Source organism: Astatotilapia calliptera, chromosome 17 (assembly GCF_964374335.1).
Source record: "Astatotilapia calliptera chromosome 17, fAstCal68.1, whole genome shotgun sequence".
In the NCBI taxonomy this organism is placed as follows: domain Eukaryota; kingdom Metazoa; phylum Chordata; class Actinopteri; order Cichliformes; family Cichlidae; genus Astatotilapia; species Astatotilapia calliptera.
The window spans coordinates 21,957,270-21,984,501 of record NC_137438.1 but is presented as its reverse complement, the minus strand read 5'-3'; the positions used below and the strand labels follow the sequence as shown (position 1 = coordinate 21,984,501).

At 43.3% G+C, this 27,232-nt stretch overlaps 1 protein-coding gene across 40 annotated transcripts in view; it reads left to right on the top strand.

Moving 5' to 3' along the window:
* The window catches only part of celf2 (cugbp, Elav-like family member 2), a 236,489-nt gene that overhangs the window by 54,763 nt on the left and 154,494 nt on the right, over positions 1 to 27,232 (top strand). For 19 of the 40 annotated variants that reach the window (XM_080291975.1, XM_080292000.1, XM_080291998.1 and 16 more), the window contains exon 1: positions 7,268 to 7,527. The exons of 7 other annotated variants lie outside the window; for them this stretch is intronic. In XM_080291975.1, coding sequence (XP_080148101.1) covers positions 7,409 to 7,527 — 119 coding nt within the window. In that variant the 5' untranslated portion in view covers positions 7,268 to 7,408. Of the gene's footprint in view, positions 1 to 7,267; positions 7,528 to 22,761; positions 23,245 to 27,232 lie in introns of those variants that run through there. 14 more of the 40 variants (XM_080292005.1, XM_080292003.1, XM_026148426.2 and 11 more) reach the window with 3 other exon arrangements.

Here is a 27,232-nt window from a genome sequence, read left to right as displayed (position 1 = left end):
CAGGCAGCTACCACAACCAGTGAGGAGAAGAGAGGCTAAAAGAGTATACTGAGACTATGATTAACGAATAACTGGACAAAACACAAACTCTGGGAGCAGACACACGTAGGGACACCATAACTACAAGTTTGATCAAAGGCTTTTAATTTCAGCTTCTGCAGACTTTCTTATGCAGACCAATTACTGCATGATTGCTTCACACTCAAAACAAGTTACAAAATTGTGTAATAACAGCTACTGTGTGTGACTGTGTGGCATCCACAGCTGTCGGTGTGCACATCTGTGAGGGAGAATAATCCCGGTATTGGGATTTCATTTGGGCTTGCCCTTTTTTCTGTAGAAAAGACCAGAGAGTGGCACAAAAGTGCCTTGCCTTAGTGTTGGAAAATTTCTTTGAAGCGTTAGCACGGTCGACTTTGTGGCACACGAATGCCTTCTCATTTTCAGCCCCCAAATCTGTAAAACACGAGGTGAACTCTTCTATCTTTGTTCCCCTTAACTTAATTAACCGTTTTTATTCTGCTTAGTTTTTCTCCCAGCCATTCGCGCTCTCCTGCAGTGCCTCTGTGTTCCGCCAAGGGGGCCCACCCCACAGTTTTAGAAGCACTGACTTAACGTAATTTGCAAACGGTTGTCAAAGAGTCCAAAAATAAGCTCCACGATGACGTGGCATCAATCGCGCTGCCGTCACTGTTCACATTTGAACATGTTTTGTAGAGGAATGTGGAGGTGGGAGGTCGGGTGACTGTCACCCTATTTTCCCATCTTAATAGCCTGTGATCCTGCAGCCATTTTGCCTTCTAAGCCTTTTCCTGTGAATGACCTCCAGGGGAGATTGTGTTGCTGCTGCTGGAGTACAGAGGAGTTGATTACGCTGGCAGTGCCGGGGCTTTGTTCTAAGCATATGCCCGTCCTTGGCTTTGCAGCGCGCGAGAAAAGAGATAGATGAAGAAGAAGAAGACGACGAGGAGGAGTCTTATCTCTCTCGTGGGGTCTCGCATCCTTTCATTCCAGATTGTCTTGGTGACCTTCTTGCCCCACCCGGTTCATCCCGACCCTCCACTGCATCGCTTGTTTACTGTCCCATAATGACATTGTCAATGGCAACAATACATCCGCTTATCGCGAGGTGTCTGCCGACACAATGGATGAATGGCAGCGTAATGGAAAGGCGAATTTGTCCTGTTGTCATCTCCAAGTCTTTGGAGGCTCTCTCCTACTTGGCCGTGTGTGCCGGCGTAAGATAAGATTAATTCTTCATATCGCAGGGCTGATTGCAGAATCTTGTATCTAATGCAATTTTTATTTCCTCACCCCTCCTCCTTTCCTATTTCCCTTTTCTTTCGAACTGCAGAGTCAAGCATTTTTTTTTCCTCCTCTTTTTCTTTGGGGAAAAAAAATCTAAATAATTTATCTGTGTTTTGGTGCATTTTCCCCCCTTCCTGTACTGTTGAGTGGAGAGAAATGGGATGGAGACAGACAGGAGGAAAGGCACATGAGAGTGTTTTTTTTTTTCCTTTTCTTTATATTTCCTTTTTTTTTTTTTGAATGGGAGGAACGTGAGCAGCATGCCGAGGAGGGTAAGAAAAGGGAGCGAAGGATGGCGGGAAGGAGGCAGAGGGGTTGAGCGAGCGAACCTCGCTCAGCTCTCGGCTGGAGAGGGGCCTAAGAGGAGCCTGCAGACTTTGGTAATCCCTCTTTTATTAATGTGAAGCCAAGCTCAGCAGAATGCAGGCTCACAGACATACCAGAGTTGCTCACAACTGACTGTCTTTGGGCCTCGCTGTCTGTCTCTCGCATGCAGATCTGCTTCGCTGTCATGACGGGCCAAGTCCGGCCCCTCCCATTTGCCGGGTTAGTAAACAGCTAAACGGTTAAAACTGTGTCGTGTCTTGCCCGGGTCCAGACCCGGCCCCGTGCACTTCTGCCCTGCGAGTGGAGCTCTCGAGTCTTTTGATCCTCGCTCAGGTTCCCGGGCTTGGGTTTTTGGCACCGAAATGCATCCTCACCGCTGCACCGTGCCCTGCACGTTACCATGACAACCCCCCTTACATCACTCAGTGCCCCCCATGTAGCCAATGGGCATTGACCTTTTGCTGTCAGAGCGTGTTAGGGAGTGAGAGACACAAAGTGAGAGAGAGAGAGAGAAAGATGGGAGAGAGCGAGTGGAGGCAGGCGCGCGGCAGAAACAACAAACACAAATAGGTCATTAAATCGTAAACACAATTTAAAAGAGACAGAGGCTGCTCGGTTCAACTGGGCCTCAAGTTACTGCGATGTCAGCACCACAGCGTGCGTTCGCTTTGAATGACAAAAACAAGATGCTTGTTTTCATAAGGCATGATGTCATGATGTTGTAAAAAGAACAAAAAAGGCAATGTTTTTAATTTAAGGCTAAATTTGAGATATCGTGAGACGGGGGGTTCCCGGTAACACTTAGCTTCTGATACACCGCCATATGTTCTATGCTCTCCAGCAGTAGCCCTTTAACACAGACTCATATGCGGAGAGCAGGCTTCCATCAGCAAGCACAGAGAGAGACTGATGCGGGCCTTCAGAGAGATCCTCGTTAGGGTAAATAAATGTAAGGAAGTGTGTAGAAAATTCCAATTAAAAGGCAACTAGATTGAATTAGAATTCAAATGAATGCTGTTTTTAACCTCTCAACCTCTACAAGGTCGCTGCTTGGGGATAGCGTAAAGAGTTTAGATCGTTAAGGTTTGTGTTATATGTTGGCAATTGAGCCCTCCTGAGTGCTTCTCTAGCAGCCTGCAGGATGCTGAGAGGTTAAAGGGCTGCTGAAGTTTGTTTTTTCTTTAATATGATGGATTTTTTTATACATTTAACCGGTTTTGATGTCTTATTCAGCAGATTCGCTTGCATTTGGCCACCAGCTTAGAATGTTCTCAGCCTATTTATCACTCCTATAGATATGGCTGGTAGGCACCCTCGTGTACCTGCTTGTAGTCCAAAAAAGTGCATCATCAGCCATTCTTATCACAGCGTTCTGTTGGAGTTCTGTGTGCATGTAAAATCTACAGTAGAGTTTTTTTATGCTCAGGCCACTTTCACGCATGCATTACCTGACAGAAATGCATCTGAGGATAAACACGTTGAATCAGACATTGAACACCTGCCAACACTCCCGTTTTTCCCATGTTTTAAGACCCTCCTGTTCTGCCGTTTGTCCCTGAAGTTGCAAAACTCTCACACTTTATCGTGAGAAGTTGTAATGCACTTTTGTTTTATAGATGATCTGGCAACATTTTCTCCATTCACTGCAATTTCAACTACAACCTGGCAACTCACAGAATGATTCAAAGGATGTGTGAGCAGCTTATCGCTCCTGAAGCAAACCAGTTACATGCTCACTTTTCTGTTGTTGTTGCCTCAGAACAACTGTTCAGACGCAGTGAAGAACCAGACGTTATAATAAACCAAACTAAATGCAGGCGAGCTGAGTGACATTTCTGTTTTTTCGGATGTCGATGATGGTGAGTTTTTGACTTCTGTCAAAGAGATACTTTCCGATTAAGAGCTTTCCAAATCAATTACTCGTAACCGAAATGTTGTGAAAACACGACGCCTCTTTCCAAATTATTAAATTGGATGAGTTACAGTCATTCTCATCAAAACAAGTTATAGTCTTCACTGCTGTCACTGCGCGCAACTGTTGGGACCGACTACAAAGTGCAAGACTGAAAAAACAAGAAACACTGCAAAAATATTCAACCGACACACTGAAATTTCACCCCTCACTGCTCTCGCTGGTGTGTCGGTTATGCTAGGAACTTAGTTTTGTGCTTTTTTATTTATTATTTTATTATTATTATTATTTTCTGGTGAAGGCAGCATGGTGGTGCAGTGGTTAGCACTTTAGCCTCACAGCAAGAAGGTCCTGGGCTCAAGTCCACAATGTGCCCAGGGCCTTTCTGTGTGGAATTAGCATGTTGTCCCATGTCTGGGTACTCAGGTACCCTGAAATGGAGAAGCACAAGAGGATGGATGAATGAGTGGATGTTTTTCTTCAGTACATCTGATGCAGGTTCTCCACTGGTCTATGCTACAGAAAAAGGGAAACCTTAGACTATGTCCCAGCCTGCTTCTTCAGACATTATCCAGAGTTCATTTGTGAAAATACTTTTGGTAACCTATAAATGTGATCTTTACAACATGTAAATGACCTTATGACAGGTAGTCCTGTCCAAGCACAAGACTTTCAATACTGAAATACTTGGCCTATTACTTGTGATTAACTAGTAGGCACAACCACGCCGAGGTGATAATTAGGTATTAAAGTAGTGGAAGAAACCACCTACTGGTGTAATGGCTGTTGGACTGTTACCAACTGGTAACACTGGCCATTTGAAAGCGGTGTTTTGGGTTAGCACTTCTTGATTCAGCACGTTTGATTAGACCACTGGCAGGTCATGGAGACCACACAGCAGCAAGAGTAGAAGAAGGAAACTCAATTCTTGGATTGCAGAGTCAACAGTTTGACGTCAGCAGTCAGAAATCACAAAAGCTTGTGTCTACTAACCTAAACCATGTGAGTGAGGAATGAGGCAAAAGTGCGAAACGGACTGGCATCATGTCACCTGACACACTGGACATGCTATGAAAGACTAATAGTCAAAGTACATAAGATGCTGTGCATGTTAACAGTGAAAGAGAAGGGAAAGGATACATTTTGCTAATGCAACCCTAATACTGTAACTGATACGATATGAATTATTATCAGAAAAAAATAAATATTCTAATTCCTTCAATCAGAATGGGACTGTAGCGGTCTATATTTAAATGTAAGCTCATAGCAGAGTTGTTTTTCCCCGCTTTAATGTATAAATGCTTCCTCGCACAGCTTTAGTAACTGAATGCCTGCAGAAGTGTGAGCTATTAGCCATGTAAATAACAAATCATCAGTCATCATTGTCAACATTTATGCATTGTAATTTGAATGCATCGTTCCATTCACCGCTGTGTGCTCCTTTTAGGCTTTAGGTTGTTGTGCTCTTTATGCATTCAGCTTTCAGACTAATAAACATAAGCAACATGAGTGGATGCAGCATATGTTGGATTTTGAGCGGGGAAAAAAAATCCATGAGATCATTATATGTGAGAGTGCCAGGTATTTCACGCTCTTAGTCACCACTTTTTTGTTGACAAGCTCGCCATGTGTCAATATTTGTCACCGTCGCTCGCTTGCCATCGCTTTTGGCTGAGACAAAGTGCAATGAGAGGCCGATCCGATCTGAATGGTAAACAACAGAGGCGGAAATGGGTAATTAAGTTAGAAGTTAGCAAAAGTGTCTGCTGCATTTTAATGCCGATGGCCTGTGCACGCCGGGTAATTTAGGATTTCAATTGTTGTTGTTTTTCAGTGAAATGCAGGTGTTTTGTGAAGACAGACGATTTTGCCCTGTATGCCAAACATTCTAATGAAGCTCACGTACAATCCATAATTTTAACTATCCCCCACCTGCCAGCTAGCCACACACGCACACATCCACACATATGCACGCACACACACACACACACACACAGTGCACAAACAAGCATGGGCATGGTACCCACACACACATACACACAATATGCACTAATGAAGCTGTTCTCCTTTCCTCTCTTTTTCGTTCCTGGCTCACTGAAACATGCATAAATCATAATAAACAGAGAGATGAATTTTTAATCAGAAGCTCCCTGCCTGTGTCTTCAGCCCCAGCCTCCTATGGGGAGGAGATGCTGTGATGTGCCAGGTATATGGAGCCTGATATGGCAGGGCCTCCTTCGGGAGGGCTGCTCACTGAGACATGCCTGTCTGGGCTGCCTTGTGCTGGGCATGATCTGCTGGACCGAGCCGTCTCTCTGGAGTTGAGGCTGGCCCTTCGAAAACGCAGCCTGTACTTGCAGGAGGCTTTGGACAGTTAGAGTGGGACGCCTGGGGAGAAATATTCAATAAAACTCTGAGCTTGGTTTTAATCAGAGAGCAGTCAGTCATTATTCTGACTGTCCATTAACATACATGAAATAGATCCTAAGAAAGTTAGAGTTCATAACTTTGCACTAAATTGTGCAGTAAAAGGTTGAAATATTTGAAAAGAAATCTTTTTTTGAGATTTTCCTTTATTTTTAAAGAAAGATTTGCAGGTCCAACATTTTCAGCCATGTTTTTCCAGAAGGCATCCAGTTTCTTTCCCCATGAGAGCCTTTTCTCTCTGGAGACTAAACCGCTTCGCCCCAGACTTTTAGTTTTTAGTTTTGCTCCCCTTTTCTGGAAAGCTTAGGCTGCTTGAGGTGAGAATGATGCTTCTTATTGGCAGACCCAGTTTTTCATAAAAGGTTATATATTGTGGTGAAACTCTGACAGAATCAGGGGCCAAAAATTCTTCCACGACCTGGAATTAACACCAGGATTTATGGATATTTGCCAGGATGGTACGGCCAAGTCAGTAATGTTCTGAGCTGTAAACTAGTTCATGCAAATAGCAGTTCAATAAAAATACAATATCGAGGACGGATCATACATGTTCAACTCTTTTTTTAATAGTGGGAGTTGGAAGTGGTCAGGAGGCTGTGAGCTACACCAGAGGCTGTGGAAATTGCATATATTTGTGATATGCTAATCTTGTTGCATTGAGGTTATTTATATTCTGTCTTAATAAACTGTGAAAATTCAGTGCACAATTGACTTCATGCTGTACTTGGCCTCCTTCCATCGGCGCAACACAACTTTACTGTGATGTATACGATTTATTTACCTCATAAAAACTTCATAAAAGGGTGGTAAAGCTGAGTTAAGGTTGGTTTATTTTCCACTCTGTCTGCAGCTCTATATCTGGAGTCTGAGCCCGGGTTGAGCTGTGCCAGAAACACAGAGATGATGTGCAGTAAATGCGAATAGTGGGCATTGTCGGCGTGGCTCGGTGCCGGACTGGGCCGTGCCCAGTGGTCATGCAGGCAGTCCAGAGCTGGACTGGCGCTAGGTTGTTCCAGAGCTGTAGTATTAGACTCAAATAGGCCCACAACATAACAACATGAGCTGAGCTGTCACAGGGGATTACTTCAGCTAGGCAAGCCAGCGGGGTCTCCACTGCTCTGCTGCTCTACCAGGGAGAGAGAGAGCGAGAGTTAGAGAGTGGGGGGTATGGGCAGGGGGAGATAGGGAAGAAGAGGAGGGTGGAGAGTGGGATGGGGGTGGGGGGGGGGGCGCTTGTTTCTCTATGAGAGAAGAGGGAACAACGGCAGAGAGGCTGAGAGGAACAAGGCAGAAGAGAGAGAAGCAAAGAGAGGCCGCTTGTTGCAAACATCTAGCAGGGGGGGGAAGGGAAGAGAGGAACAGAGGACAAAAGAGGAGGAGGAAAGAAAAGAGTTGCCAGCTTGTATCCTGATAAAGTGCATTAGTTTGCTTGTGATGTTGGAGCACTCGTCCGAGCTGGGCTTTGTGGGGAGAGTGTGTGTTGATGCCACTTGCTGCCTCCCTCCTGCAGCCGCCGGTGCGGGATCTATGAGAGCTGACGAGCTGCTGCTGAGGTACACACTCGCACGCACACGCATCTGTGCTCACACGTACAACAACGAACATGCGAGTACTTCTTTCTGACCCAGATGCTGCCTCCGTGCGATCCAGCTAGGGTGTGCCTCTGCTGCATGGTTACTTTGGCATCAGCGAGGTTCATGAGTGTGTGTGTGTGTGTGTGTGTGTGTGTGTGTGTGTGTGTGTGTGTGTGTGTGTGTGTGTGTGTGTGTGTGGAGGGGGAACCTAAACAAAGTCCAGATGCTGGCTTATTCCTGTGTTTTCTGGAGATTTGACGTCTGCAACACCTCCTACCTGGACCTTCAGCCTAACAGTGTTGTTAGCTGGCAGGATATTTCTCACTGCTTCCCTGCAACTGTTTGCCCAGTCAAGCGTAACATCCAATGCTTGTACTTCTGCTTTTTTTGTTGTTGTTCTCTATCTTCCGCTTCGTCCACCCCTCCTCCTGCTGTGTTAGCAGCATTGTGTGGACTACAAACAGTTAAAGCTGAAGAATTAGCAAATAAATGGTCGCTAACAGTAAAAAAAATTTTTTGCCTCTACTGCTTTTAAATTAAATATCTGGCTGGTCAGTGTCATTCACCTTTGACTTCATTCACAGTTCAGTTGTTTTTATTTATATACAATGTTTTTCATGCAGTCGCTGTGTTTGCCTTTCAGCTAATTTACATTTTCGTATTATTCCACCCACATGTACATGAATATGTATGATTTATAGTCTTACTCGCTTCCTTGGTGTCAAGAGTTGTAGCATTTAATGATGTCAGTGCTGATTCTTAAGCTTGTAATAGAATTCTGATGTCTTAAAGTAAGAAAAAAACACCACATTTTCTGTTGGACCTACACAATAACACACACACACAACCACTATTATCTGATGAAACTATAAAGATGTCCGTTATTTCACCTAAGACTTTTAATGCTCCCTGATTGTTTAAGATTTGAGATGAAGCCACCCACTGGCTTGTAGACTTGTGAAGCTTGAAATCAGCTTTTGTGGCCACCACTGTATCATTTTGTTTAATCCAGACGTGTTCGTATTTTGTCTTTCGTCCCTCACCCCCAACCGGTGGCAGGACATGGGCACCACTCCCTGGGCCTGGTTGTGTCAGAGTTTTCTTCCTGTTAAAAGTAAGTTTTTCCTTCCCGCTGTCACCAAGTGTTTGCTCATAGGTGGGGATATTCTGTATTGTTGCAGGGTCATAGCTTTGCAATATAAAACCCCTTAAGATCGACTGTTGTGATTAGGCGCTAAATAAATAAAACTGAATTGAACTGGAAGCCTGCAAAACCCCAACAGACTGTATGGCACTGACCAGTGCTAACTGACATACAAAAAATACACCAAAGTGTCCTTCACTAAAAACTGTGGCGCACATATTTTGGTGTGTATTAGAATGATCAAATATCCAGTGCTTGAATTCATAGGAGCTAAACTAAAGCTTAGCAGACAGCAAGCATCACCCACTGCTCAGTTGAGGTTGCAATGCCTGAAATAATCATTTAAACAGGTGAGTTAAATAAATCAAAAACATTTCCCATACAGTTGTTAATTGGTTATAAAAACCAAAATAAAAAGATTTTTATTCTTTTTATAAATTCGGGGCATTTTAACATGGCGGTCTAACTCCATAGTTGAGTTATTTAACAATTTATTGTAGACCATAAAAGTCTCATTTGAATCTTATAATTGTTTTTGTTGCCAGTTACTTTTTAATTATAAACTTGTTCATTTTGGAAGATTCTTCTTTTATATAATTATTTTAAGGTTTATAACATAATATATTATATTTAAAAGACTAAAAATATGTACTGTAAGTTTTCATCAGTATTCATCACCAGTGGTGGAAAATGATTTGCGAGACTTTTTTGTAGCATTGGCTGTTTAAAATGAAGAAAAACAGAGTACAGATGGAATGGGGGATCTCGGTAAGAAGACCAAACGCACCCACTCAACCACTCGCCATTTGACTGTGTCCAACTAACAAAGCTTGAATTTGTACTTGCTATTTATTTACTGAAATCTGTGCAATTTCTTTTGCATGTCTTATGGAGGGATGGTGGAGAAATGCCTGTTCTTGTTCTGTATGTTGAACTGTTGGGAAACGTTACGAGAAACTGAAACAGGAGAGTAATGAAGTGACAGTAGTGAGGATGGGAAGGAAAGAAGCATCCCTGCTTTCAAAATGTGAGCCAAGCAGTCGAGACGCCCAACTTTTCTCTCTCCAGCCTTTCCCCTCCATTCCCGCCTTTCAAAGTGAATCATTTTTATTTTTAAAGTTCCGATTACAGATAAATTTTCCCCTACCAGTCACACTTTGTCTGAACTCCCCTCCTGTTGCATACAAGATTGAAACAAGCTTCTGCTGCGCACCTGATCATGAAAAACAGTCATGCTGAGGTTGACTTGTTTTGCAACGAGTCAACATATTTCATTGATGTTTGCAGGTAGTAATTTATTGCACCATAATTTACTGACTGAATCGGTGAATGCTTCATTGGGTGACAAATGAAACTGCTTTTGAGGCATGCACTTCATTTGCAATTTCCCGATGAAAAATATGACTTTGAGCGCTTTCTGCATCAAGCAGTTTCTCCCAGTGAGAAACATGGGGGATATTTTCCAGTGGTTTAGCACATGTGTGGGTTTATAGGTGGTGCGGTGGGCTGAGATAGCGTGAACATCAAATGACAAAGTCCACTGCAGCAGATTAGTGATGACAGATACCAGTAATTAATTTGGGGCTTTCCTCCAGCAGAGTGGTTATGAAATAAAACAGTAGTTATGTAGTTAAAATTGTTAACGTTGATCCAGTACAGAAGACTCTGTGACATTTTAGTCTTAGGACAATACAGAGATAGGAACTAAAAATACAGAAAGCAAAGAGTGTCAAAATTTGTGAATGCCACCTAGCTGCTGACTCCCAGCCTCACTAAAAAACGATGGTTCATCTACATGAGAGTAAAAAAAGCAAAAAGAGAAAAAGAGAAGTAACATGGCAGCACTGCAGGTCTCGTAAAACATTGCCAAGGAATTCACCCACTTTCCTAAAAAAGTGTCTCAAAAAGATTTCACAGTAGATATCAAAGGTGAAGCCAGTTTTAGATTTATCAGCTGATTGGAACTCCTGCACTTACCTACTCGTGTCTCATCGGCTGCCCGACCTTCTCAGGGGTTTGATTGACTTTCATCATCTGATAAAGGTGTGTTGTTTGGACCTGATTAAGGTCTGACAGACCAAAACTTTGTGATTTAATAAATATTTCAACAGTGGGCAAGACTGTGTGGGAGTTCCAGTCATGTGTTCTTAAAAAAGTACATTTCCTGACGTGCTAGTCACTTATTCTGGTGTCCAATTATGTCTTTGTCGGTAAAAAGCTATAAAATTGATGATGATTCAGAGCTCACAAAGTTCTGACAGCTACTCTAATTCTTAATAGCCTGCAGCTCAATCCTTCCTGGTTCAAAATCCTTAGGAAATAACACTTGAACTTTTTATTCTTTCTTTGCAGTTTTCGTACCAATCCAGTGGGTCAGGTTGGACTCTTGGTGGCGTCATTCTGGCCCACGGGCCATATCTTTGACACTCCTGGTGCACCGAAAACTATGTCGCCCACAGTTGCAGAGCTTGACTCTTACAAGGGAACTAAAGTGAGGTCATTTAGACCTCTACCTCAAATTGCACCAGGACTACCCTCCAAAATTGGAGCCAAATAATTAATATTTCAATTCAGAGCCAGTGTGCTTTAACACACTATAACCTTACCAACTGTTTTATAAATTGAAGTAAAGAGAACTCATGTCAGTGGAAACTTGCAGAAATAATCAGCACATCTTCCCCTGAGAGTTTGCTTATGTGAGCTAATATTAGTCCTCTTTTGCTCCACCCCTCCTATTCCTCCTTCTTTCTTTCCTCTTGGAGCACTGGCAGTAAAACCAAGCAGCCCTTCTCATTCACCCCACACAGTGTGCCTATCTAATGGTGTGGAGGATATTACGCTTCTATTAGAGCTATGACCGTTGGTTTAGAGTCACTGCCTCTCACTCCCATTTTCCCAGATGGGTCAGGGCAATGGGCGTTAAAACGGCCTCTGTTCCCTCCTCCCCCTTCCTCCCCTCCAGCCTTCTTGAATCTGCTAAACCAGCCGTCGAAGCCTCTGTGAAGGGAGCGCACCTCGTCTCCGCGCTACAACGATTTAATCTGCCGAGCACCTTTTCAATCAAAGAGTGTCAGGCAGGGCCGCTCTCGACACGACTCTAATACAATGCATGGACACACACGTACAGGAAGTGAGGGCGAGCGAGGGCGACTACTCCTGCGCGCACGTGCATCACATGCCCAGGCGCAGATCAATACTCGCAATCATACAGGTGACAATAGGCGCAGGTTTATCGCCCCTGATTCACACCCTGCTATCATCACCTTCTCAAAATCGCACAATCAAGGGAGGGGAGGGTGAAGGCAGAGGGTGCATATGTGAAAGAGGAAGGAGGGAACAGAGCACGGGAGCTTGCAGGTACATGAAATGTGTGAATATGTGCGTGAAATGAATTGAAATGGGTGTGAAAGTGCATCTATTTGCAGGCGGATGCATATGCACATCCCTTTGTATGCCTGTGTGTGTGTGTTTGCATGCGCATGAGTGAATTTCCGCTGTGTGCGTGTGCGGCAGATGCGTTATATTCCTCCTTTCTTTTTTTGGAGTGTGTGCGTGTACATCTGTGTGACTGTGTATGAGGTGTGTATGTGTGACGGTTGTTATCAGAATGACACCATCCCACTCCCTCTCTCCTGCAGCCCCAGAGGATCAGTGGAGCTGCACCAGTTTCAAATGAAAATAAATGAGAGGCAGTGACCGCTACTGCCTGGGTCCCGCTTTAATGAGGAAAAGGAGCAGAGAGGGAGGGAGGAGAAGGAGAGGACAGAGGTGGTGGAGGAGGGACGAGAGGATGGGGAGAAGGCAAGGGGAGAAATTGGAAAGTGAGGGTGAGATTGGCCCGAGTTGGCAACGACGGGACCGAGAGAGAGAGAGAGAGAGAGAGAGAGAAAGAGAGAGAGACGAATGGAAAAGAGAGGAGGGGGTGGTGATGAATGGAGGGCCTCTGTCTGTCACTGATGCGATGGCCAATTACAGTTGGAGCACGCTCCGATGCACTGCAGGTGGAGCGGACACTGTTTTGAGTGGCCAGAGAATATCCCTCCATCCTCCATTTGCATTGAGAGGAGAAATCACTGCACAGTGTACAACTTAGAGCAGCTTTGGGGGGTTTACTTTGTGATTCAATAGAACATTACACCTTTGTGGATCTGGGCTGAACTATACAGGGATTTTTTTTTTTTACCACGCATCTTCAAGGATTATACGCTCCCTTGAGGTATATTTTTCTTTTACTTCCCAAGCATATTAAACCCTTAAAAGAGTAATGAAGCACTGCTTTTTCAGCTTGGGGCTCGTACCAAAGTTGTGTAGTGACATGGTAGTGTGGCCGACACGTCTGGAAGTACAGCCGACACATTTTAATGCACAGAGTACCACTTTAGTGTCTTTTTTAACATGCAACGTGGTCCGTGGGGTTCAAAAGAAGGCCCACAACATCTGAAAGAGACAATGTAAGGCCGTACACATGGTGCTCTGCTTTTATTCTCACTGTTGTGGGAAGTTTGCACGGTAACACGTGGTTTATTATTATAAAAGGGAGTATTTTTCACCCAGACAATGACAGAAAAAGAGAAGCCAAAAAAGGAAAGCGAAATTAAAAGTGAAAAGTGAAGTGAAAGTGTAAAAATCATAGACGTCAGGTAGAGACATGTATACAACCCACCATCGTACAAAGATTTATTCTTCTGAATCTAGTAAAATCGCATTATGAAGCAGTCGAGCGACTGAGTTTCAACTCAGTTTTATTTATATAACACAGCAAGACTTGTTTCAGCTGCTTTATATCATAAGGAACCCACACTATCACACGATATGATAATAATCAGCACACATTCATACATATACATACATAAAGCTTCAGTAAAACTATAGAAATATATAACACGATCCTATCATTTAGGATATTAACCTCATCCGGATCCTCTAACATTGTCCTTATGGAAAATCAGAATGAACAGGGTGTTCTCAAAATAGGTTAAAATTATTATAACTGTGGAAGATTCTAGATAAAAAATTAATGGCATGTAATAGTAGCATGTAAACACAACAGTAGTCAAAAGAGTGGAGAGAGGAAGGAATGCTCGCTGCATCATGGGAAGTCCCCCAGCAGCCTGAGCCTATAGCAGAAACTACAGGGTCGTTCAGGGTCACCTGATCCTTAGTGATCCTAAAAAATATAGACATACGCTTCCTGTATTCCTACATGACACTAGCATTTCCTAACAGTATCTTTCATACACTGGTTTTCGCAGGATTTTTAAATTAAGTCTAAAGGTTGTGTTACATTGTTCAAAGAGCTGCTCGAAACCACATAAAAAACAAATTTCCCACGTGTGGGACTAATAAAGGTTATCTTATCTTATCTTATCTTATCTTATAAAGCTTTAGGTTGGAGATGTAACTTAACCAAATTTCAGAGCTTTTTACTGCCATAGAAACTCAGGTGTAGCATAACTTGATACAGGCCTTTAAAATATCACAGAATTAACCCAAAAAGAGCCATGGGGCTTATTGAGAGTTTGCAGATATGAGGTCAGCAGCGATGCATTTCTACTTCAGCGCGGCTGAGCGTTGTCCATGCCTGTCTAGCAGAAACTATTAAAACTAGCAGACAGCAGCACAGTATACCCGGGAGGCCTCTTCAGGGGCAGAGGACATCAAGTGTGTGTGTGTGTGTGTGTGTGTGTGTGTGTGTGTGTGTGTGTGTGTGTGTGTGTGTGTGTGTGTGTGTGTGTGCAGAGAGAGAGATACAGACAGACCCACACATGTCATGTCGAGACCACCGGTGCAGACATTAGTGTGTTAGGGTCAGTGAGCAGGTCAGGAGGTATTTGCTCGACAGTGTTGGACTTGATCACGATGTCCTGTAATGCGGAATTTATTTGTGTAGTCTACGTGTACATGTGACTCTAGAGGTCAGAAGCACGTGATGTGATTTTTCCACTTTGAACAACTTAAAAATTGCACTCATCCTTCTCTGCCAAACTAGAACAGACAGTCACTAAACTCTTTACAGTAAATACTTTGGCTCACATGTCTGTCTTGGATCATTGCCCAATTATTCATTTTGCACTTTAGATCTTGCCGATACTTCTTCTAATTTAGACTTTTCCCTCAGTCTCAAAAGAAATCGAGATCTCACGACATGTACACATCCATTACTAAGGGCTGTCGCCACCCATTTTGGTTACCTAGGTGACATTACAGAAAAACATTTAACATAAGGTCCTGGCTGAGGGTAAAATAATTAGTTATGAATAATTAATGAAATTGTTGCTGTGGTGCCAGATGTGTAAATGTGCATAGCTCAGAGGAAAGACTCCAACAAATAGCCACAAGCAACAAACTTCAGCTCCTGTTAACATCTTGTCAAACCCAGATTTCACTGGTGTGGTTCTCCAGCAGCTTGAGTATGTAAACTGTGTCTCTTTGCTGTTTGGAGGTAGCGTCTGGATTTACAGCTAATATGCTATCAACATCAAAGTGCTGATCATTGTTCCCCTTTGCAGCTCACAATGTTATCAGTATAAGTCGTTTTAGTGTGGTTCTTATTATACTAATGTTTGCCAGGAACATCAGTAATCTTGTTACATGAATCTTATAAGAGTAATCTAATGAAGTGAGGGGTTGAGAAAAGCTTAAAAAGCCTGGTTGAGGAATTTACACTACTGTCTCATCCCAGGGCGCAGCGTTCCTCTCTTCTGTCAGACATCAATAGAATAAGTACAAGCTGATTCTTTCGGTGTTTGTACCTTGGCAAACCTGCAGGTTGGAGGTCAAAAGGTTGACCTCGTCACGCGTTCCATTAAGAACTTTGTTCTTCTATTTTCTACAGCTTATCGGGGTCTGTTTGACGGGTGGAGCAGTCTAAGCAGAGATGTTCAGACCTCCCTCTCCTCGACCACCTCCTCCAACTTTTCTGGTGGGACACTGAGGCATTTCTAAGCCTGCTGATCATCTCTCAAGCATGTCCTGGTTTTGTCCCGGGACTTCCTCTCACTTGGATACCTAGGCGGTGTCCAAGAAGAAGCATAGTCAGATGTTCTGACTTTTTACCTTTAGGCACTAATATCTACTTGGGTAGATGTAGGAAATAATGCTTACCTAGTGTTTATAAACCCTTCCTAGTTCTATCAGAGCTTTCATCCTGTTTCCTTTCCACTGTCGCCAAGTGCCTGCTCATAGGGATCGTCTAATTCTTGAGGTGTTCCCTGTATTACCTGAGGTGACTGTTGTTGTGATTTGGCAATGTTAATAAAATTGAAGTAAACTACATTGAATTAATGCCAGCGGGTCTTTTGCAGATTGGCGTGTTTGAAGAATTGGCCTGTTTCACTATTGCCCCATCATAACACCAACGCCAAAGTCCACCGTGTATAAATCTGACATGTCAGCGGATTTGACAGTCTGACTGTATGAAAATGGTTGGGTAGTATTTTCTCATGTCAGCAGTTTGTTTGTGTATGAGCAGAGGTTTTTTAGGGCGGTTCGCTGGATATGACTGGCACTCTGCATCAGCGATTACAGTACTAGATTAGTACTACTTTATTACCCAAGGACACAAGCTCTGTGGACAGTGCAACTCATATTCAATCCAAATGGAAAGAACAAGAAGACCAAAATGAAACATGCACAAAATTAGCTTCTTTTTAGTCCTCAACACATTTATGTCGATATTAAGAAGTGGTATTAAGCCTCAGCTGTATATTGTTTAATCCCTGAACTGCTGACATTTTCTTCTATTCTTTCTTATGCTAATATTTGCTGCACGTGAATCTTCACATACTGTGAAGGTAAAAAAAATGTTTGAATCACCATAATAACCTTCTTTTTTCTTTTTCACAAAGTGTCTTCATACTCAAGCCATCTTTCTTTCTTGGCGCCGCTCGCGTTTTCACATGATGGTATTTGTGAATAGGCCTCTTTATCCTGGAAATGACAATATATGTGACACACCTGACAAAACATGCATATAAAGAGAGTAAAAAGTGAAGGTTGTGCTAAAATGTTAATCTGAATTCTACTCTTGATTCAAGGTAAATAGATGTTTAATAAAAATTTAAAATTGAACAATAAAAAAGCACTGAGCTGAAAACCCCTAGCCCGGTGAGTTTGTGTGTTTTGAGTCAGATTGTGTTTCCAAAACAGGTCAGCGAGCATTCGGGCACTGCAGCCCACTGCAGGTAGAGATGGGATCCACGTTAACTGGAACACGATGTCCTAACCAGAGTCCAGCAAGGGCCAGAAACAAGCTGACAGAGAGGGTGAAGAGAGGGAGAGGTGCAGTGAGTGATGGAGGAGAGGGGAAGGAGACAGATGAAAGCATGAAAATGGAGGAGAGAAGGAGAAGGCGGCTGGAGAAAATATGGGAATGAGATCTGAAGATTGAACAGTGAGTGGCAGCGAGAGCGATGGAGAGAGTGTTAGAAAGAGATGTCTCTACTTTTATTTGGTTTTCAGTCCGCCGTTCTGAGCTTAAGAGAATACGAAAGTAGCAGGAGGACTCGGCTGGACTGGGACGCCTGTAATAGCCTTTCATTTAGGAAGCAGTCTATCTGCAAACGCACACACGTGTACAGTGCGGAATAATCACTGATCAAAATGGGGGTTTTTTCCAGCGACGATGAATGGTAGCAGTCAGGGTCTGTCTGGTTTTTGCTCCTCACATGTCCACTTAGGCTCAAACGCAGATGCTTGCTTTTCTGAATTATTCATGAACCCCTCATTAAATATTCACGTGTGAAAAGCCGGTACCATCAGCTACCCACAATCCTCTCCTCTTGGGTGAGGTACAAGCAGGAAAGAGAAGACAAGCAGGATGATACTTATACTTATGTACCTATCAGAAAGCAGTTTTATTCTTTTGTTTAATTAGTTTTTTTAGGATCTGCTCTTTTTGGTCCTCCCTCTTTGTTTCTTTCTTCTGTCTTGCCCCGCCTTATCTCCTCCTGTTCTCCTTCGTTCTGGGTGATCAATTCGTATTGCTCGGGCAGCTGAGCCCCCCTGAGCCCGGGGTTAGAGAGATGAAGGCAGGGAAAAGATAGAAATAACTAGACAGAGGGAAGAGGCGAGAAAGACAAAAGTACAGGAGAGCAAGCAAAGGCAGAGCCAGACCTTGCCACAAGCAGGGCCTCTTGGCGAACACAGGACCCTCGGGTGAAGAAATGGAGTGATAGGAGAGGTGATGGCTGAGGGTGGAAAGAGACGAGAACAACAGCGGCGGCAGGGAGAAAATAAGGTAGAACACAATGTGTGAAATGTTCACTGGCTCTGAAGACTGGTCCTGAGTAAATACAGGCTCAAGGATGCTTCTGAAGTCTTTGTTCATGCTTTCACAGCGGCGTGTACACAGGCCTACAGCGATTTTAATCTTCACTTGTAAATAAACCGTAACTATGGAGAAATGACGGGCTCAGTGGTCACGCCCGTGCATCAGTCATCACCGAGCACCAAGAACATGACGAGGGTTTTGAGGTTCTGCACACCGGGGTTCTCTTACATGCTGTGCTGGTTTAATTATGAAAGTTTGCAGCGGTGTGTACTCAGGGGGGTTTGGAACATAGCCGGCACAAGAAACAAGTGTAAACTTTCATGAAATCTCAGTGAAACTTGGCCACGGATCAAAATTTGAAGGTTTGAGGTGTCATTCCCACTGTTCCCACCACCTGTCAAAGCCCAACGGCCTTCATTTTAGCTTTAATCAAAACTTTACTTTCATGCTTTCACAGTTGCAGTCTTACACTTTTACGAAGTCTTTGGAGACTACTTCTTATAAGCTGTTTATCCATATAGTGGGATGGAAATGTTTCCTAGACCTTGTGTTTATTATTAGTGTTTATATGATTTGAAAATGAATCTAAAGCACAATAAACAACATCATTAGTCCTGAAGACAATCCCTCATTGGGTGTCTTCACGATATTGCTGAAGAACCCTGTCTGACATGTTCGTTCAAAATCCTATATGTATGCGTCGGTAGATTGAGATGTGGTGGGGCAAAGGCTGTAACATGTGGTTAACTTAATTTTCACATTTATCAAACCATGCAGTGACCCAAAGAAAGAGATTGCTCCCTTGACGATAGAAATGCTTCGTCAAAGGATAAAGGCGATCACTCAGAGCAGCTTTGTATTGATTTGCAGTGACCCTTCTCTTTAAAGGACCCAAACTATCCTTTTTTTTATAGGTGTACCGAAAACTCCAGATCAGGTGCAGTTTTTTCTTTTGATTTTTTAACGTATTTTTTTTATGTGGGACTGTTAGTTTGATAAAATTAATAAAAGAAGAATTTGGATCCAAGTAGAGCCATAATTCTTACAGTTCAGCTGAGATGGTACCCTCCTTCTCCTCCTTTTAGAGTATGTCATTTTAGCTGCCTTAGTCCGCCCTATACATCTGCAAGCTGCTTTGAAACCCATCTCCACCCCAGCTCCTTGTTTAATCTCACGTCTGGTTAAATAATGTCTTTTTGTTCTTTTTTTTTTTTACCACTAAATATAAATGAATTGAAAATTCAAGTTGCTTTAGACTCCTAAGTGAAATAAAGCCACTGCATCCCTATTGTAGCTTAATTTGATCCACATGGCCAAAATCTGTAGCAAACCTAACCCAGATACAGATCTATTGGCAGCTCCATGGGCAATATCAGCGTCGCTCTTTCACTGTGATTCTCTTTCACTGGCCTCATGAACATGGCCATTTATCACATGTATTTATTTTATTTTTATTTATTTATTTATTTATTGTCATTGTCAGAGAACAATGAAATTGCATTTGGGGCTTCCGTACAATGTAATAGGACTATCTCAAGGTCTAGGGGCAACACACGGTCCTTCATTATCAATCTATGCAAGGCTCCATTGTCATGTGGAAGCCATGAGGTCAGGATTTATCCTCTGTAGCCCCCACCATTAACATCAACCTACAGCCAGTTGTGCATGATCATGCTGATAGAGTCATCCCTGTGTTATTGAACAGAAAATGCATAATCTTCCTCTACGTGAAGCCCATTCTTTTCTATCAAAACAGGCTTTTAACGCCAAAGTTACGTACTAGTGATTCTGGAAAGGCAGAATATTGTTTCAAATTCACAGCAAACCACTGTGCAGCTATATAAATATGGCTATATTTGCATGTTAAATGCAGAAGCACACAGCTACATCTCAAATTTGCATGTTAAAGCAATGCCTCATATCCCCTCCCCCTCCTCTCAGATCCCCCCCTTCTTTTTTCTTTTGCTTACCTATACTCTCCCACATCAGTGCTGAAAGAAAGGCAAGCAGTAATCACAATAAATAACATGTATACAGAATAAAGTATAGACCATGTCCAGAAATGAAATGTACAATATGTACAGAGATAAATATATATATCGTTAGCTTCATAGCATAATTGCCTAAGTCATTTGACTAAGTCAATGACTTAGGCACTTATGCTATGAAGCTAACGATATGCAAAAATAAAAGGTGCTAGTCAGGCCAGATCAGGTATTTGCATTGATTAGGGCTATTGCTCTCGTTTAAAAGCTGCCCCTGAGTTTATTTGTCTGTGATACAAAGATTTGTTTATAGTTAGAAACAAATTAGGGGACATGCACTACATTTGAATGTTCAGTTCACTCATTTCAAACCTGATGCATTTTTGCTGCAGCGGCCACGCTGTGAGATGTGTGCGCAGAAGCTTTGGCCAAACACAGACATGCAGTTTCAGCTTTAAGCCGTTTAAAATGTAAGGGTAGTGGCTGCTGTCGTTTTCAGCATGGTTTTCAGTCAGTAATACTGTGTGATGTTGACTGTGACCAAGTCTTTGGGGTAATACAGTCAATCAACTTATGTTGTGTTGAGATGCCTAAATGACATTTTGGGAGACATTTGAATTGGTAGTTTAGTTGTAATGAGCCATGTTTTGGTGTTGTGTGCCCATGTTTCAAGATTTTCTCCTCTGATGTAACAAAGAAATGCAAATAAATTGTAATTTTTTTAGGGGGAACGATAAAGTAGGAGTATGAAATGCAATCAGAAAGTTTAGTGACTCCACCTATAAAAATCACAAACCTTACCTGATTTAAATTTGGCCAGTCACTTGGTTTGCAATAAAAGTGATGTGGTGAATCCAAAATATGGAGGTCTTTCTTCTTCTTGCGAGCCGCCATCTGAAAACGGTGTTCGTGAGCACCAGGTCAGGCCTGAAAATGACAGCCTGCTATGGGAACGCAGCCCATTGTCATGCAGCAGTTCGTTATATAATGTTCAGCACAACCCCTGGTCTGATGAGGGTCGAGTGTGGTGAAACATGCAGAGTCGTCCCCACTCCTGGGGCACTCCAAGCCCTAAGGCACTGATGTAGGATCAGCGTTTCCCATCCACACTGTGACCCGGGTTCTCGCAAGTAAACATGCAAGCTGACCCCCCGAGCACAGCCGCGGGCCAAGTCCCACCCACACCATACACTTACCCTGCTGTATGTGCGCATACTGAGCTTTTTTTTTTTTCCTCCCATTGACCCAGATACTCATATTCTTCCCCCAGAGAGCCGCCTCTCTCAGTCTAAGAGAGCCTCATTATTTCACTGGAGTGCCTCCCCTCTTTTCTCCATCGGAGGAGGACGGAGGAAGTGGGGCAACCTGGCAGTCGTACCGCGCAGGGGTGCGTTCAGGCCCACACGGGTTCCACGGGGAGGCATGCTGGATCCACACAATTAATGCAGTGTAAAACCGAGTCAGCAAATTTGCAGAAAATTATGAGCAGGTTCATTATTACAAGGCTGTCCCAGAGCGTAACTGCACCTCCAAATATGGTCAACTCATTTGATTCTAAATCAACTAACCGGCCGTTCTTTTATGAAGTTACCACACTGAAGCATGACTGCGCAGCACTCATTAGTAGCTTACTGGAAAGTAAGGATCCACTAAACTGATATTTGGTTTGTTGATAGATTATTGTGGCCTCATGATGCGTGTTCCCTTAATTTAGTCAGACTGAAAACAGGCTCACACTGAAATAACCCAGTGATCTATGCTGGTGTGGGAGTGTTTGTGGTTATTATCTGAGAGATGGTGACATATGATCCATTTGAGTTTTCTTTCTTTTTTTTCTTTTTTCTTTTTTTAAACTCCCCCATATCAATAGCATAAGGTGGAATTTTACAGCTCTGTAAAATAAATGCACAGATGTCCATTTTCCTGAGGAAGACGGTGGAATTACAGCCTTACTGCTACAAAGGAAGCCAATGCATGCTTCCATATATTTTGATTGGCAAGAACGGCCAGTGATTTGGGATTGCGCTACACTAGCCCCCTTTTAGCGCTCCTGCTTTATCAGCAGAGTGGCCATACTGAAATAAAGGAAGCCCCTTTGTTTAGATGTGCAGAATTGCAAAGATGTAGAGAGCATCACACATACTCGCATAAAGCCATTAACAAAATAAATATCTATTCATGATTTCCAGTAACTGGTTTGAGCTTAGGCTAAGCCATCTTTAACCTCTTAACACCCATCAAAATAGAAATAATATTACATTGAATTCTCACCTAAGTGGCATTCCCAAATGAAAATCACAGGAGAGACAGGAGGACAAGTACATGTAAGATTTAAAAGGTGAAACCTTCGAGTTTCTGAAACTATGTTTGTTTAGATCTAAACTAAAGCAGGTCACTGGTGAGCTGGTAGATGCTGAGAGGTTAAGTACATTTCTTCTTGAGGAACAAACATTTATTATTAGTATTATTATTATTTTGTGTCACTAACAAAAGTAATAGAATCTTTAAAAGCATGATGCCACAGAAACACTGGCTAGAAACCACGATTAAGTCCAGTGGAAGATATTTAATGGGTAAATGTTCCGATCATTCTAATATTTGTGCGCGGTTAGCTTTATCTCAGAGGTTAAACTCTGCGTCTTGGCGCCGACTGCGTTTGGAGACTCTCCGAACATAAACGATTGAAGCCGCCTCCTGTTCGGAACATCGTGTGTAGATGTGAAAGGATCCTCGTCTGTGGTGAACGGCGCGCTCTGGTAGCCGAGGAGACCTAATAGTTAAAGATCAGCTGCAACGCTGTGCGCCACGCCTCCACGGCTCGACACCTGGCTCTCCAACAGTCCGTCAGTTGCGCTGTTGCGGAACGGTTTTTCAGACAGGACCGGCGGAAGAAAAGCGGGAGGTAGAGACAGAGAGAGAGAGCGAGAAAGAGAGAGAGGGAAAAAAGCGAATGGGGGGCAGGAAGAGGAGAATGTGACAACTGCTGGATGCGGACAGAGTGTGTGCGGCTGGCTACACTGCCTTTGGGGAGGCCTCGGCTCTTGCACCTGTCCCTCTCCGTCTCCGCGACCAGGCGCAGTTTGGACGAGAGCGACGCTCCTTTATTTATCAGGCAGGGCGCACAGCGGCGGAGGCGCACACACACTCTCTCACACTCTCTCTCACACACACACGGACGGTACTGTACGCACACACTCATACACAGGGCAGGAAGGCAACATGACTTCATCCTACAATCTGGATTTTCTGCCCGATATGATGGTGGAGAGCCGCCTGCTCGTTCCCGGGGACAGAATGTGAGTTATTCGGCTCTTCTTCTCGTCCGCCAGTGGCGTGTGGGTGCGTGTGTCTGTGTATGCTGTCCTGAAAAGCAGCTGTCCGATGTGGAAATGTTGCTCTGCTACTTGATGTGTGACCAGAATCGGGGTCAGAATGAAGGCTGGAGCCCGTGTGACTGTATCTGTGTGTTATTGTGTTAGTTATGGCTTGTTGTTATTAATATCCGTCGATAAATTGTGCGGGGATCGCAGGAGCGCCCGCGGCTGTTATCAGCTATAGACAGGATGGTGATGAATGAACGCCATTATGGGAAATTAATGCCACCGCCGTGAATAAACCCCGTCTTTACTAAGCTGTATTATCCGGCGTGTGTCGTCAAATTGTTGTATCCCGTCAGGTCGACTCTGGGAACATTTAGAGCATCGGCTTTTCCATCTCGCTCCGTGGAGCAGAGGAGGGGAAGTTGCTTTGATTTGCGGCAGCCGCCCATCCTCATTTCTTTCCCCGGCTCTCGCCGGGCTGGAAGCGGCGGGGTCGGGACCGTGCGGCGGGCTTCGGGAGCGCACGATGCCGAGACCCATAACGACCGACGGAGTGGATCTGTGGTTGTAATAAAATAAAATAAATAAAATCGCAGGGTGGGAAACACAAGTGTTCTCAGTCACACGAGACTCGATCAACTCCACCACAGGCGGGTTTTTGTTTTGGTTTTTGCGCTCTCATCCCGTGTTTTTCTCCTCACTTTGGACTCTTGGATGAGGGGGGAAACAATCCGAGCGACTGGAAGAGCAGCAGCACCGCGGCTTTTTCAGCACATTCGGGAATGCACGGATGACTTGTGTCCCGTGGTTCAATTGGATTTGTTGTAATTCACTTAAACTCCGGAATTTGTCGAGCAGGGACAAAGGGAGGGTTTCATCCCGGCATGATGTGTTTTTTTCCACATGCAGCGCATGTCCCACTTATGTCCCCTCAGCTCACGGCGCCTATTTGTTGAAGGCTCGTGTTCTTTCTCCCCCCCTCCGTCCTCAGGAGAGAAAACGTGCATGCAGGCTGTGCTGTGGCTCTTCTTTTCATTTTCTCATGAAGGTCTTTTTTTCAGTGTGCAGTCAGTGTATGTTCGATTGCTGCTGCACTTAACTTCTGGTGACTCATGGTGTAAAAGCATAGAACAAAAGTAACGAAGTGTGTGTGTGTGTGTGTGTGTGTGTGTGTGTGTGTGTGTGTGTGTGTGTGTGTGTGTGTGTGTTGTTGGGGGAGTCATGAAAAAACCTCATAATGCTTCACTTTGAGGACACTAATCTACAAATGTCATAAAACAGCATTACAATAAATACAACAATGCACGTGGAGATTAAGTGTCTTCCATAAAATGCATAATTAATATTGTTGCTATACTAAAGAAACATGTAAATAATAAATGTCATGGATAAGAGACCCTTTATGCATTAGCTTGCAAATTCTGTGTAAGTCATGTTGAAAATTGCCTGTGAAGCAAAGGAAAATGTGTCTGTTCAGTGAAGATTAAATACAGTAATATGAATGTATATTTATACTAATATATATGCATACATAATAGACTAGGGAGAAATATCGGTATTGGCTGATATCAGTCATGTTCATTGACAGCACACAGAAGGATAATATCATGTTATCATTTTTAAGGACCAATTTGATTCTCAAAAAAGGCCAAAGCGGTTACTGCCTGGTTGTCTAAACATCCAAAAATGACCAAATGTTTGCTGTTTTTAAATGAAAGTTACATAAAAGTGGAGCCAACATGGAAGTGGTTTAAAAATTCATTCTTTTTAATAGACAGACAGCAGGAGGCGACTCCTTTTTGTATGGAAGTCTTTGGGAAAACGGCCTTCTTCTCACTCTGTGAGCTTAGCAAACGCTTCCTGGTCAGTGTTTGGCGTCGCTCACTAGTTTTGGCTCGTGTTGAATTGAACATTCAGTCCATTTTCTAAATCGCAGCCAGAAAATGGGTTATCCAGGATATGCTTATTAGCTAAAGGCTTGTCAGTCAAGATCCACCCTTTGCTCATCACTTCCAGGTTTAGTAAAACCACCTCTGGTTAATTAATAGCCACAAAACTAAATATGTCTCATACATTCCAATCAGCACCAGATATGTTAGATTTTAAATATATTTCTCAATCAGTGCAGTGAATCTCTGTTTTTTGCTATATAAACATCGCTATGAAAAAGATGACAGCCTAAACTAGCTGCACGTTATTACAACTACATAAAAAGTGTTGTAATATCATAAATGGGACTCGAAAGTCAGTATACGTTTCCTGAAATAATGAATAATAATGAAATAATTCATTGTAAAGCACATGTAGATATTAGTTTAGCTCTGTTATTGTTGCTTTGTTGTACAATTTGATGTCATTCTGGCCCCCAAAATGTGATAAAAACCACAAAACTTTAAGGCAAAATGACTCTCGTTGAGCTGTTTGTGATGCATCAAATCCCCGATAAAGTGGTCACACATAAACGTTGCTGTTTTTAAGTGTCACTAAACCAAAAGAGACCGGTAACAGTTTCTCTGTATCACTGTAGGAAGCTGTACGCTGTACAATACTCCAAAACTGCATTAATCAAGAATTATTCATCCTCCACAATGATAAAAGGCCAGGGCACACACTTTACCCTGCAGAGTCTCCCTCCATTGAGTCTCTGTGTAGTGTATCACCCAGATGTTATAGTGAAGCGATGGCTTTCTCATTAATCAGTGTCATCGTTGCTGACAGCGTGGACCCCGTGTATAACTGGCGGGGGTGGACGAGGAAATCATCGCGCTTCCAGAAAGCCTTCTCCTTCTGATGCGCTTTGCATCGCCAGTTGTGTGTATATCTGCCCCGGAGTGAAGGATTTATGAATAATGTGCATCGCAGGAATTAGACAGGCCTATCTGTGCCCTCTTACCCAGCTGGTAAGGAGGCGGACAGGTTGAACTAGATAGCACTTATGGAGATGACACTTTGTATTTACGTGAACACGCCTCTCGAGCTCACAAGAGGTGCTCTTAGTGATCTTTTCACTTTTTTTTTGTTTGTATCATTGTTTTTTTTAACAGCTCTATTTTTCCAGGAGCAATGTAAAAAAATATTTGCATTCATGTCAGCTCCTTTGCTTCCTCCCACCTGATACACCTTTGAAATTCTTTCACTCTGCTGATTCCTTATGACTGGGATCAGGTCGGGAATTGGCTTCATTCCCTCTTCCTGTTCCCTTCCAGTAGCAGCTCCCTCGTTGATGCTGACAGCCCCTGACAATATCAGACTTGACAAATATTAGCTGACATCATAGCTAATATGGAAAATAAATGGGACTAATGGTCTCCCTCTACTCACTCCTATCCAGCCTGAAAACGCAAATAAGGGGTAAAATGAGAGAATCAGGAAAAATTGTAGTAGACCTGTGCCCTTTTCTTTCCACTCTTACTTTGACTCTGAAGCCTAGACGGTCTCTGCCTGTCCCTGGGAACTATGTGACCTTCTTCACCTCCTTAAGCTGAGTGTTGAATCCCCATCTGGTAGAGAACTGTAACGTTCTTCGGGGTCCGTCACACATCCAGGCTGAGGAGGTTCGGCCTTCAGCAATCATTGTTACACATTAATGATCAACCGTGAAGCAAAAATCTGAGTAAACACGGGATTACTAACTAGAGACTTGAAAACAGCAAATGCTTGCGGGGTGTATGCATAACCCGAATGTATAGCTTCCCACCGAATGTCTTTATGACCCTCCCTCCCACTCATCTCTTCACTTCCCCTTTCTGACCCCCCCGCAGATCCTGCAGCTGTGAGGGTTCTGGGACAGACAAGTAGAAAACTTTATGTCAAGATTACACAGAGACCATGCATGCATTTGAGTTTATCCGGTCATAGTGTGCATAGGAAATACAAATAGGGCTTCAAAATACATTAAGGACAATGGCTATGAGCCCAACAATTGAAATACAATTCTTCAGACACTTTCCTTTAGATTTCATGT